The 13910-nt window shown below is 42.2% G+C and overlaps 2 protein-coding genes across 2 annotated transcripts; one reads left to right on the top strand and one right to left on the bottom strand.

The window, feature by feature from the left end:
- Positions 1–164: 164 nt before the first annotated feature.
- Positions 165–2758, bottom strand: rsad2 (radical S-adenosyl methionine domain containing 2). Its single transcript, XM_049741275.2, has 6 exons — positions 2329–2758; positions 2092–2253; positions 1131–1360; positions 901–1050; positions 748–780; positions 165–647 (listed from the first exon to the last, which is right to left on the bottom strand). Exons 1-6 carry the CDS (start codon positions 2711–2713, stop codon positions 483–485), a joined length of 1125 nt encoding a protein of 374 aa, XP_049597232.2. The 5' UTR covers positions 2714–2758; the 3' UTR covers positions 165–482.
- Positions 2759–2785: 27 nt separating this feature from the next.
- On the top strand, positions 2786–6966 carry cmpk2 (cytidine monophosphate (UMP-CMP) kinase 2, mitochondrial). Its single transcript, XM_049741274.2, has 5 exons — positions 2786–3901; positions 4645–4765; positions 5089–5290; positions 5362–5595; positions 6300–6966. Exons 1-5 carry the CDS (start codon positions 3245–3247, stop codon positions 6418–6420), a joined length of 1335 nt encoding a protein of 444 aa, XP_049597231.1. The 5' UTR covers positions 2786–3244; the 3' UTR covers positions 6421–6966.
- Positions 6967–13910: the final 6944 nt, after the last annotated feature.

Below are 13910 nucleotides of genomic sequence, written 5' to 3'. Positions count from 1 at the left end.
CAGAACCTTGACAGCTTGTTTTTAAGCCAGCAACACCGCCCCCTGCAGGTTTAACGTAGCCATCGCACCACCTCCGCTCTTTTTGTGGTCACGTGGTTTTGTTTTGTTCAGCAGCAATAATTAGTGGGTGTGTGCGTATGTGAGTGTGACTCAAACACCAAACATTTTTGTTTTGTTACTTTTATTGCTTTTTAGTCTGAACTCCCAACACACAAAGTAAAAAAATAGTCATATAATCATCTCTATTCCAATACACTGGAGAAAATGTGCTGTCAATAACATTTCAAAACATAATACATCAGCACTTAACACTACTAATCTTTCCACAATGGTTTTAATATATTAAGCCCAAGTTCTTTGCAGAGCAAGAATGCGTATATGCTAAAATTTAAGACGGTGATAAACATAAAATTCTTTAGAAAGCACAAGAAAAAAATTATAATGCCTGCACTCAGTATGTACAATTGTTGAGTGGTAAAACTTCACCACTCTAGCTTCATATCAGCTTTACTCCACACATACTTCCCTCCACGTTTTAGGAACATTACCTCATCAAATCCACTAAAATTGATGGCCGCGACCACGCCAACATCGAGGATGGACTTGGATGGGTCCTTTCGTCCCTCCCGACAGTCCAAGAAACGCATCTGAGGGAGAAAAAGTGCGGAAAAAGCATTTGAATGCCTAATCTGTCAGCAGTGAATGATGTCATCAGATATGCTAAGTGGCAAATGATAAAGAACTTACATATTCATCCAAGATCAAGTAAGAATTCCTCATCTGTAAAGACGAAACCACAAATATTTGTTTTTGTTTGTGAGCCATAAGATGTAAACAATTATCCATCCATCAATTAATTGATTATTATGCTCATGCCTATTGAAATCAATGCAATGGTACCTTCTCATTGGACTCTGGAACCAGGCATGAGACGCTGCTGTGTCTGTCCAAAAACTCCTGGAACTGCTGGTCGCTGATGACGAACCTCTCGGCTTCTCTCAGGGCATCCTCTCCTGCATTCTCACCATCTATCAGCAGACACTGGAACACCTGAAGTACAGAAGAGAAAATATTGCATTGAGAATCAATATGGCCAATGAAATAATCAGTCCTCCATTCCACATCAGTACCTTCCATCGGACTGGGTTGAGATGGAGGATGTGTTCAGTCATGTCCTCGTCCACATTGAAAGTGTTGATGACTGAATTGATTTTGAAGGCCACTTTGTATTGCTGACACCACTTCTGGATCTTGTAGAGATTGTTCAGATGGCTTTTCCTGCCTTGAGTGCGGCCAATCAGCTGGTTAGTGTCTTCATCAAAACTGTCGCAAGATATGGCCAGGATGTCAAGATGATCGCCTGTGACGGAAGTAGGGAGGGGGGGGGGGGGGTTGCGAGAGAGACTGTGAACTCTGGTACAGGAGATAACACTTTTTAATAAGTTATCTCTTTTTATGTGCCAAAAGCATTTAGTAGCTCTTTATCAGGGGACAAACCATGACTGCTCACTGTGACATTTTAACAGCAACATTGTTAGTTTTAAATTTGACAAAACATATTGGCTACTGTAGAAAATGAAAATAACAAAAAATGCTACAGTGATCGTTTGAAGAATCTGATTAGCACAAGTACAAGGCCATTTGAAACAAAAGGTAATAAAATGTTTGATACACTATCTCTGAACTATGAAATGTATCACATCTCTTTGGACAAAACAAGTGTAATGGAAAAATACATTTTTCATCACATTGGTTTGCAAAGTTATTACTTTGTTTCCGTGCTATCTATTTTTGGTGTTATTAATTCACATTTATTAAACAATTCCTTATTAATTCAATAATAATAATGGATGCACAATATAATTATATAATAACATATATTTATTATTATACATTTTATTTTTATTGCACTTTATATCTGCACAGATATCAAAGTGCTACACTTGAAAAGAAAGGTATTAAGTTCCTTTTCAAACTTTTAATAGTCTGTGGAGCTCTGAGGTTATGACTCATTACTGTTTCATTACCTAAAACTCATTACTAATGAGTGTCTGGTATGCTACCTGAAACTAAGCAAGTATAAATATTTACCGTATTTCTGGAACCACTGTTCTTTGATCATGCTTCCATTGCTGACGATGCTGACACTTGGAAGTTCCAAGTCTTCTTTGCAGTATTGGACTAGCTTTCCAAGAAAGTCCCCCTTTTGATGCAGGAATGGTTCTCCTCCAGAAAAGTTGATCTTTTCCATACCTGAAGAAGAGAGATTTCAATAAACGAGTTAAACTCAGTCAAGTGGGACACAAAAAAATACTTCACATTACTTACCAGAATCCTTCAGGAGTTTGAGTCCCCTCTTGGCTTCCTCCAGAGGAAGCACAAAGGATGTTTTTGCCGTATGGAAGCAAAAACCACACTTGTAGTTACACTGGCGTGTAAAATGGTAGTTGACGCTGGTTGGAGTCACGGCATCTGGATTAGCTTTGTTGACATCCGGGTTGACGCTCGGTCCTGTGCAGGTTCCCACTGTCCAGGAGAAAACTCTCCCCAACACACTGGCAAAAAAGGAGTGGATTGTCGAGATGCAAAGCTGCACGAGCAGCAAAGGACCTGTAAAGACTGTAGACACATTCATTTCCAAGCTTTCCAGTGCAAGGATGTTCGACTGAGCCGTCCTGCTTAAATAGCGTCCAATAAGATCAGCTGATTGCATAGTTTCTGTTTTCAAACAAGGAAAATGAAACTTACTGCTGGGCTGGGTGTGTGAGCATGTTTGCTCAAGACTGGAACCTATTAAAAGCATTGATGAGTCACCTCAGCAATTTAATACTGTTCTTGGGTAAAACAGTAAAAGGCATTACAATTTATTTGCTATTTATTTCTAATTCTGCAATACTGAAATTTGCCAATTGTCTTTCCACCCATGTTCTTTCCTGCTTATCTTTATTATGAATGCAGTATTCACACACAGCACAAATACGTTCAAATGAGATTCAAACAGTATTAATATATATAAGTTGACCTACTTTTAATTTGTGATTCTCGTGTTGCATTAGAAGGAACTCACACATCAAACGTCAAGACTTAAAAGGTGATGATGTCATACACGTCTTTTTTTAGGGGAAAAAATATTGCTCAGTCTTCAGCAGCCAGCATAGAAGCTATAATCTTACAATACGATCGTTGGTCCGGTTGTTATGTTGTAAAGCTGACATCGATTGCGTAACCTCTTCCACGCGCAAACATGTTTCGTTTCCAGAGCATCGTTTACTTTCGTTTTCCCTTCTACAGCTTGAAAATCGAAACACAAGCAATGTCAAGGCGAACCATGGCGCTTCTCTCTCAGTGGTCCTCCCGTGTTTTCTCCGTGGATTTGGACGGGGAGACGGTTTACTTTAAAATCCACGACAACCAACCCGGAAAAGGAGGGAAAGAAGTGCACCAGCGCATGTTTGGTAACGTTCAAAAGGATGCCAGATATTATTCTTTGCTTGTTTCCAGCAGTGACAAAATCAACACCGCAAGGTTTCACTGGAAACTCAAGGATAAACTGTTAACAGATCTTCCTGCAGAATGTCGTTTTTCTCCGATGTATTCGTTCCTGCCTAGCGTCAGGGACTCCCTCATCCGTGGCTATTTCTTACAAGCGGCTTCTCCCGAGAGCTCCGCCACTACGGAGGGACTTTTACGTCAGTGGCTGCAGCTTGACCACCCCTTACTGGTGTGCTCATATGTGCATGATGACAAAAACGCTCCACGATGGATTCAGTCCTTATGGAATCACGAACAGAATCACGATATAGTTCCATCCGAACCACCGCAGTACCACCCAGCAACACTCAACCTGGTCAACTCGGATGTCTTCTACAATTTCCAAGCTGCTCGTCAAGTTTTTGAAAAGGTTAATAATGCTGACATCACGTTATTTACGCTCACGGGATGTTTCATTAGACGCACATGCATTATGTATCTAATAATGATAATTTTCAATAATAATCAAAATTATTAATTTAGTATAAATGTTTCAATATAAATGGACGAGAATCCCATGCAAAAGTGGGTGGACCTAATGAAGTGGCCTGCAGTTGATGAATTTACGAATTTGAAGATATGGCGTCCTCGTGTGGTGCTCGGCGGTATATCAAATTACGTCAACCAAATGTTCAGTGCCCGAGTATTTTATGCGTTGCTTTTAAATTGGAAAATATGTATATATTTATTAAGTTCGAATGTACAGTGCACATTGTTTTTATTTTATTTGAATTGAAAACATTTCTTGTACAAAATAGTATTTAAAATTTGATCAATTGAATTATTAAGTGGACAGCATTGTGCAATATTGAGATTTTGCATTCAAATCTTGGCCACGGTCCTCCATTGTGGGGTTGGTATTTTTCTCTCCATGCTTGCATGGGTTTCTTATTACTCTGACTTCCTCCCTTCCAAAAAACACACAAATGTTAAGTTCACTGAAGACTAAATTGCATTTGAGCGTGACTGCTTGATTGTCTACTGTATATGTTTACAGTATACAATTACAAGTTTACTTCTGACCTCTGCGGTGGTCTGCTCTTTAGTTAACTCCTTTTATCGCTGTGTTTATACAGAATTTAAAACAGCAAATTGATTGTGGTTGTCTTGCAGTGTGCTGACATCATTCCAGAGGCTGCATCTGTACTGGAGCTGCTGCCGTGTGCCAGTGACGTGGAGGCCAGAAGCAAACCAGACTTCCCTGTTATTGTCTTGGAAGGCCTGGATGCCACAGGTTAATGCCATTAGGGCACAAATAAAGACATGAGCGCCATGATGTATAGATGTTATGTGAAAGCAATGGCCGCTCACTGTCTGCTGAAGCTATTATCCGCCAGTGAGCTCGGGCCTAATGGAATATCGTGTATCATCATGACCTCAGCGGAGGAACGTCGCTAGGAGAATGGTTTATTGAATGACTCACTCATGCGATACACTTTGGCAAGCCTCATGAAAACCTGTGATGCAGCTGAACTTTTTTTTTTTTAGGTCATCAACTTTTCAACAGCGCTGTGATAAAATTTTAAGATTTACTCTCCCTGTTTTTTCCTATCTCAGGTAAAACCACATTGAGCGAGTCTCTCAGGGATAAGCTGAAGGCCACTCTTTTGCGTTCCCCTCCGCCGTGTCTCACCCCCTGGAGGGCCCGCTTTGATCAGGAGCCCCCGATCCTCCGAAGGGCCTTTTATGCATTGGGCAACTACATCACAGCACAAGAAATTTACCGGGAAGCCTCCAAGACGCCCGTCATCCTTGACAGGTAAAGTGTTTCGACCTGAGAGAAGCAAAAGACACCAGAGAAGATAACGTGTGACCAATATTCGTCTTCAGGTTCTGGCATAGCACAGCCGCTTATGCCATTGCCACAGCCGTAAGCGGACCAGTGTCTGACCTCCCAGCAGAGGGCTCCGAGCTGTACCGCTGGCCCGTTGACCTTCCCGAACCAAATCTGGTTGTCCTCCTTACGTTGGACCCCGAAGAAAGGAAGAGGAGGCTGAAGGGCAGAGGTCAAGGGGAGACCAAAGAGGAGCATGAGCTGGATCTCAACCAGCTCTTTCGACTCAGGTGAATAAATATTCATGAAGTTTATGTTGGAGCAAATGTTTGTTTTTATAGTTGCTGAAATATTTAAACGTTTGCTATTTGAACACAGCCATCAAGATGGATGTTAAGTATTTTACCCTTTGGTATGAGCTGACCTAACAGTGTCGAGACAGAGAACATTGTCAGGTTATCTCAAGTGTGCGTAAAATCCATCAAACATTTAATTACTCTTGTGAGAGAGGAAGAGCGGGGCGGAGGTAGCTGATGAGGAAGTGCAGGTGATAAGTTGTTGAAGCGTTGTGCTCCATTAAAGCAACTCAAAACTCAGCAGTCACAGCCAGGCCAGCAGGCCGCTGCTCAGACAGGTCGATGGCTACTTCCATTCATCTTTTCTCCTGACATAATAGCCTTTCCACATGGGACAGCCAGATGTTGGGCCAGCACAATTAGAAAACGGACGAGAGATTGCACAGACTTGGTCAATCACTATCACAAGGACTCATTTGTCTCTGAAAATGGCTGTGCTCTGGGCCATCTGTGGTGTTTCTTTTCTCATATATTTCAAGGGTGCCACACCATTCATCACTGTCTTCTCCGTTCACCATCACTGAGGGCTTCGCTTAGAGTTATGCCAGCGTACACAATTCATTTAAAGCGCTCTTTACTTTGAATGCTTTTTAATTTGTTGACAAAATGCAATTGTGTATTTGTGTGTGTATTTACAGAGTGGATGAGGCTTACAAGAGGATCAGTGGTCCAACGTGCATCAGCGTGGACGCCAGCTCCTCTGCAGAGCAAGTGCTCCAACAAGTGCTGCTTTTAATTAAGGCCAAATGCCACTTGTAAACAGCTCTCTTGTCTTTGCTGAGCATCAAGTGGATGCACTACCTCGTGTCACCACTAGGTGCCAGAAAAGGGATGCGGATGGCAGAGTGGTCTAGATTAGAATGAGTGTCGATGCTTCAGATAAGGGAATGGGCCAGAGGAGTCACAGTCAACCAATCAGAGATACATATTCATCCGAAAACACACACACACACACAGACACACACACACACAATCCCTAAGCCAAAGAGTGCATTTAACTGCTGTTGTGAGCTCGCAGAAATCACACCAAGTATCCTTCAGGCCCCGTGGAGCGCCATTTACTCATAGCCTCTTCTACTCAAGGGTGTTTTATTTTTCACGCCGCTAGCACACCTGATAATTTTGGTGACTCAAAGTAAACTAATCATTAGACCAGCTAATAGCAGGTCAAAATTGTGGCGCAGGTGGAGGTAACGCAATTTTTTCATCATAATTCATAATTATGACAACAATGTATAATGATGTATAATAAAATGTATAAGAGTCATTGTAGAAACGAGTTATTAAAGGCCTAACCCTGGTAAATGTGACTATATTGACTATCAGAGCATTATCATCTTAACTTTGTAATCTATGCATTCAACCAGTGAGAGTTAAATGTTTATATTTGATGTTCTCATGCGTGGACAACATAAAATGTACACTTTGCACGGCTATTTAGCAAGTGCATACTGTAAATCATTAATATAAGGAGGAAGTGCATATTTGGCTTATGTGATGGGAAGATTAATTGGGGGTTTTAGTAATTATGAGCATGGGAAAGCCGGGGGCTCCAAAAGACAGAGTGACCCATCTTTTTCACTGTGATGCATCAGCAGCATGCCAACCACCACAGACCCTATTCATATGGCAATTAATGGAGCGCTGTATATCAATGTCATTCGGTTGCTCCCCCACATAAGCGCATGGATTACTCCTTCCGGCAATTATGCTGCTGCGGATGGAAAAACGTAACTATCACGTTCAATCCCGTAAAGTAAAATAAGGTGTTTATTGAGTATGCATCTCTGCATGTGGTACCACAGTGGAGTTTATTGAATTCATTAGTCACCAACCGCCTGGCAACACAGTAGATGTGCTGTGTGGGACAAAATGAATGCAGAGTTTTTGATAGCTGTTAACACAGTAGCCTCTTTCTCAGGAGAGGTTAAATTTATGAAGTAGGAGACCAAAGCAATTAAGCGTTATACCATACATCATATCCAAATGTAAATGTGTGTGAGTAGTAGCAACCGTATTTCCGTGTCGGATATTGCTCCGTTTTGTTATTCTTGGCAACGGAACGTGAGCGGCATCACATGATTACCGCCGTACTATAATTGGCTTTTACTAGAGTTTAATCATAATACATTGCATATGCACTGGATTATTTGTACATCCTGGGTTTTCATTTTTGGAATTTTTATGGTATTCGCTAAAGTCTTGGGAAAACAACTCTTGTACATGCACAGCACGGCTATCGGCTTTCCATCCATGAGGTCATGCATACAGAAACAGAAGCCACATTTATGTCCAAAACGGCAGAATCTGTCGAAGGGTTATGGGGTTAGACGTTACGTTCCCACACACACAACCTGGCAGACTGACACACACCTCACCCTGTGCAGGGCTACTTTGCACTACACTCCTCAACTTCAATATTTCATCTGCACAACAGAGCGGGGTGTGACGGCGAGGAGGAAAGCCCTCCATGAAATAATTAAAGATCCAGCAGGGATGTGGCAGCACAGCAACCGCCGTCCCGTCCTAAGTAATAGATCAAATGAAAGCTGTCCCTCAGATCATTAATAATGAGTGGGGCATGGAGGCTGAAGGGGTGCAGGGGAATAACGAGAGTGGAGGCATGCATGGGGGTTGGTATAGATCGGGCACGCACAAGGTGTTTCATATACGCTACGTGTGTGCGTTCGGGTTTTGAATAGTCGTCTGGTTCCCTGGCAAACAACTCGAGCGGGCCTCACTTGGCTGCCACATGAAGCGGCATGGCAAGAAGATTCATGCATATGATTTGGCACCGACAGCAATGCCCACCCATGTCAAAAAGCATCGCCCTGCACAGACACGTAACAAAAATGGATTGAATCGAAGTTATCTAAGACATGATGATTATGAGATGTGTCATAAGGATCATAATTTGAATCTGTACGACACTGAATGCAAATATTTTGGATCAATTCAAGCACATGATCACAAACACTCCTCCCATGATTCAATTTTTCGGTAAGTCTGATTCCAACTACTTCACTGGTCAATCTCTCACCCCCCCCCCCCCCCCCCCTTCATATCCCAATGGCTGCAAACATTAACACACTACAAGCATACTCAAGCTACTACTTCTTCTTCTCTGAACACAGCAGGGGATGGCAGACACCCCACTGCCACTCCCTGCGAATGGCGGCTGCTGGCTGAGCCTGAATCGATCGGTGGGGAAATGTTTAAAAAGAAAATGCGCTGCATGAGGCAAGAGAACGAAAGTCAAAGTTGTCGAATACCATTTATATAACACATATAGAAGATGGATGGATATTTGCATTTGGAATACCAGAGTGTGTTCCTTTCTGATCCTTATCCAGTACCGTGTTTTCCGGACTATAAGGCGCACCATTAATGCATCATGTCAGATTTTTAATCCAAATCAAGTCATTCTACATTTTATCCTTTTTATTTCAACTTCAAACGCAACAAATTACTTTATAATCACAAAATTATGATCCATAGTCTTTTTGATTCATGATTCATAGTCTTCAGCGGGCCACTTATGATTGATTTCATGACACAATGCTTTGGGCCAGTTTAAATTTAGGAATTTGGTCCATATATAAGGCGCACCGGACCATAAGGCGCACTGTTGGCTTTTGAGAAAATTTTAGGTTTTTAGGTGTGCCTTATAGTCCGGAAAATACGGTAATCAATTATTTGTAACATTTCGCTATTCTTGGCAGGTCTTGGTCCCAATCCCCTGTGAATATCGAGTGTTCACTGTCGGTATTTGTCAAATATTAGATGCTATGGTGATAACTAGCAAGCTTAAGACAAAATTTGTCAAGTCTGTCTACACTTTAAAGGCTTTTCCCTCCCTGAAAAAAACTTTCCAACACTAACTGAAACCACTCGCCTGTCATTCAACTTTTGCCGCCCAACTTTGGATCGTATAATCTCTTGAAATCCATATGCAGGATGTGCTTATTTTCTGATGTTTGCAGGCCCCTCACCATTTTTGCCTGGCGGCTGTTAGGGGGGATTCACCAGGAACGGTTAAATATTTAAACACCGCTGCGAGATCTCATTAAAGACGGCACATCGGCCCCCGTGAGGCCCGCACAGCACTCCCTCACAGACTCCCCCGAAACCTAGTTAGAACCCAGCCGAGTGTGACACCGAACAGTTATTGTCTATTTACTGCGTAGAACTTGTGATAAATCACCACATCCTGTCAAACAAAAGACGGCAGCTGGCAGTCGGGCTGACTGCGGTGCTAAGTCGACATATCTGGGAGGAAATATGATTGAGATTCTGTTGTGTTTTGACAGCTGCAGATACCCGAAAATGTGCCAGAAACAAAATAACATGACAACAATACCAGACTAATATTTCCATAACACACATATGGAAACAAGGCAGAGAACAAACTTTCTTTTCTCTGGAGTCGTCTCGCCTTCTCACACAAATCTGGGCAATTATTCCGCCACTGTTGTTGGGAGGGAAGGGGAGGGCTCTATTTTTATTCGGGCTGCCCCCTCAAAAATAAATTGACTTCCTGTGGTGAACTTGGATTGTTCCTTGCTTGCCATGTTTTCTTCCACACACCCCCAGCCCAAGCAAACACAACAATACCATCTTTCTTCCCCCAAGAGGAATAAATCAAAGGCAATGTTCCACATGCAGCTCAGCTTGTGCATTTCTTATCTCATACTTGAAAATGGTTTATTTTTGTTGCACGTCCATTAATGCTTCAGCGTGTTTCCTACCTCATCAGCTGCAGCAAACCAATAGCAAGCCTCTTTTCTACTCGGCCTTTGATTCCATCTGTCATCTGCAGAGTTTTTACCCTCCAAACTGAAAAAAAAAAAAAAAGGGATAGAAGCAACACAATTTTTTTTTTTAAATCATGTTACAGTTATATACATGAATGCATATCTCAACTTACTCAATTGTCAAGTTAAGACTTATGTTGTTGGTTTTACTTTACCACATACTGTCACATTCAAACTTCATAGTGGTGTTTTGATGCTTCTACTGTGAGAAAAAAAATGGTAAATACAGCCTTTGGTATGTGGAACTAGAGCGAGATGAGAGAGTGCGGCGCTAACACAAAAACACACGTAGCATTAGATCTCTTATCCTGACTAAGCCATCTCGATCCCTTTACACCCATTTAGCTTGCTCGCTCTACGGCTCTCCAGTGTGAGAGCGCAGCCGTACTCACACGCTTGAAAGTCTTTCTCTTGCTCAGGGAAAAATATTGAGTTTTAAAGCTTGCTCATCTCCATAATCAACACCTTAAAGTTAACTCTTCTCAGAAGGGACTTGGTGTTAAATGGGGAATGGTAGCACACTGTCGAACGATTTTAAACTTTTCAGATGTAACTCCAATTTATCTCTTATTTAGAAAGAAATGGCCTCGTATAACTTATCATCTTCACATAATGTAGGAATTCATTGGAAAGAGGTTGCTGCTGTTTTGGTTAGCAAAAAAATTCAAATGTGCTCAGTTGCCTGAACAATTGATGAAACGAGTTTTTTTTCCTGGCTAGAAAAAAGAGAAATCTACAGTATTTGATTTGAGATATTGATTTTTCTTCTCCTTTCTAAAATCAGAATGCTCTCATGAGATTGTCTAACAACCTTCAAACCCAAGTTGAGTGTCTCTATTTTAGATTTTAGTCACAGAAGTAAAAGTACTTTGTGACAAATCCAATTAAAAAAAAAAAAAAAGTCATCTGCCCTTCCACCTCTCCAAGTGATGATGTAGCTACTTGGGGCGGTTATCCATCTTGCCCCGCGCTGCCAGCTGTCAGAGCACATGGCTGCAGCTAGCCGCCGGTGGCAGGTGTAATCAATATGGACTCCGCTGAGAGTTGCATTATACCGGAGGCCAGTCTAAACCATCTCTGGTTCTCTCAGGGAGTCGGGGGGGGGGGACCAGGTAGGGTACGTTTGATATCTCCCCCGGGGCATTTCGGAGCAGCCCACTGTAAAGCCAGGGGATGATTAATCCCATCTATTGGATGCAGCATCATGCTTAGGTGAGACTGGATTTTTTTTTTTACCATCATAAGACAGGTGGTGTGCTGCTGCAAACACTTGTGTTGTTAGAGACGCTGTATGGATCTGACAAGTCTTCTTTAGTGCCTACACAGACAAAGTCAACATCTTATTGGAGTATTAGCACTGTGAATCACTCCTTTCGAGTACAGTGTGTCTTGCCATAAAAACAGGAAAAACAAATTTGTGACTATCCACCAATATGAGAAATAGAATCATCTTTTTTCTTGAAAGCTGGTGAAAGTCACATGACAAAAAGTGACCTTTGGCATACCCCAGAGGAAGTCTACAGCAAGAAAAGCCAGTGATTCAGTTACAGGATGGGAACAATCTCACAGATCCTTGCACCTCCAGCCTTCCACCTGCACGGCCAGACACACCTACTTGCACATGAGCAGCCATTTGTAACGAGGGAGGAAGCATCTCCTGACAAGCACCGCAGGCAGAATGAAAACAGACGAGAGACGGAAATAGTGAGAATTAAAGTTGATCTATTGACCATCATGCTTCTTTGAACTTGGAATTATAAATCAACACTCCTGGACAAAGGAACTTGATGAAAATCAAGATGTGTCTTTCTCTCTTGAAGTCACTGGGTTTGTCTCATGCGACACCACAACAACAAAAATTAAGTCTATTTTTTACACTGTGTAAACTTCAGACAGTATTTATAGGCTGATACACAAGCTGTTAATATACCGAAATTTTTTTTGGATGCACTTCAAGGAGAACATGCCGTGATTGCCTGTAGCACAATCCTTAGCGTCATGTTTCTTATATTACTTCCAAGACTTGTTTGAAAGCACCGAGTCAGAGATCACACCTGCTCACATGGCAAACAAAAAAGCTTACTGGAGGGCTGTTCCTTACTCTAATGTTTATACCATCCTCCGTCTCATCCCTACAGGCCACTAAGGAACACAGGATTATTTAATAGCGCTGTATACTGATGGCAGGGATAGAGTTTCAGCCCGGAAAGGAAAAAGCAAAGCTGGAAAATGCACGAGGTACGGACATTATTCACAGCTGTACACTAATGCCTTTCACTAGTTCCTTGTTGTGTTATGAGGTGCATAGAAGTCGCAGCAATCTCCCCGGGCACATTAAATCTAAGCCTGTAGATAAATTGGTCAGAGCCCGGCCCGGAGATTGCTTTGATTTACTGCGTAATTACGCACTTTTTTTTTTCCTTTTTTCTTTTTCGCGGCAGCATTGACATGCCACGCTGTCTGGGCCTTGCTTCTCAAGCACGCTCCATAACAATGAAGCTGTCAGGTCTCAGAGGCAGGCAGACAGGGCTGATGTTACCGCTGGCATGATGTGTGCGGGCGGCATATCTCATATAGCAACCACAAGTCATATAGAGGCATGTTATATTACACTGCAGTCGACGCCATGTCTGCGTAACCCGACTGAGAGAGTAATCAGATAAGATAATGTAGTCAGGAGAGAGAGAGCGATGACTGTCAGGATGGTTTTATTTCTCAGAGGTGGAGGTGGATCTGTCACGCCCAACACCCAAATAAATTTGCGATGGAAATCAAAAAATGAGAATAAAGCTGTGAGTTGTATGCAAGTGGGTTGTTTACAATGCTGCCGGGCTCAGCTCATCTTTTAGGATGGCTGTTACTGTTGGAGTAGATGGGCCTCATCCAGGCCTGAATTGTGCTTTTATTCTGAAAGGGTCAAAATTAAAATTAAAAGCATTGATTGATTGTGTGGAATTTTGTTCATGTGTTGTGTCATCAACATCTTGAAGCCAGTGAATCAAAATATAATACATTACTTGAAACAACCAGCAGAGGAGGCTGTTGATTCAATGTCAACTTGTTTGCTGACTAAAGAAGGGTCGAAGAAGTTTTGTTGTGACCATCGACCACTCAGAGAAATCTGTAGCTATGTTAACCCTAACCCTCCTGAATATGAAAATAAACCTTCTCGAGCAGCAACACCAACTCAACTTCAGTCAACTCTGAGGGGACTCTTCTTCCTCTTAAAATATTTTTGACATTCTTGTGCCCTATCTTCCCCTCATGCTCTCCTGCCCCCCCACCCCATCAGCCTCGTCCTCCATGTGGCCAGCTCCGTCTGATCACTGGACTCGGTAAATCCCGCTGCTAGGGACTTGAGGGGCTCGACTGTGTGATTAAGCAAGCCTAGCTTCCACCAGAGGGCCACCGGAGCAGATGTTCTCATTAAAAATG

Source organism: Syngnathus scovelli, chromosome 14, assembly GCF_024217435.2.
Source record: "Syngnathus scovelli strain Florida chromosome 14, RoL_Ssco_1.2, whole genome shotgun sequence".
In the NCBI taxonomy this organism is placed as follows: Eukaryota; Metazoa; Chordata; class Actinopteri; order Syngnathiformes; family Syngnathidae; genus Syngnathus; species Syngnathus scovelli.
This window is presented reverse-complemented; position numbering and strand designations above follow the sequence as displayed.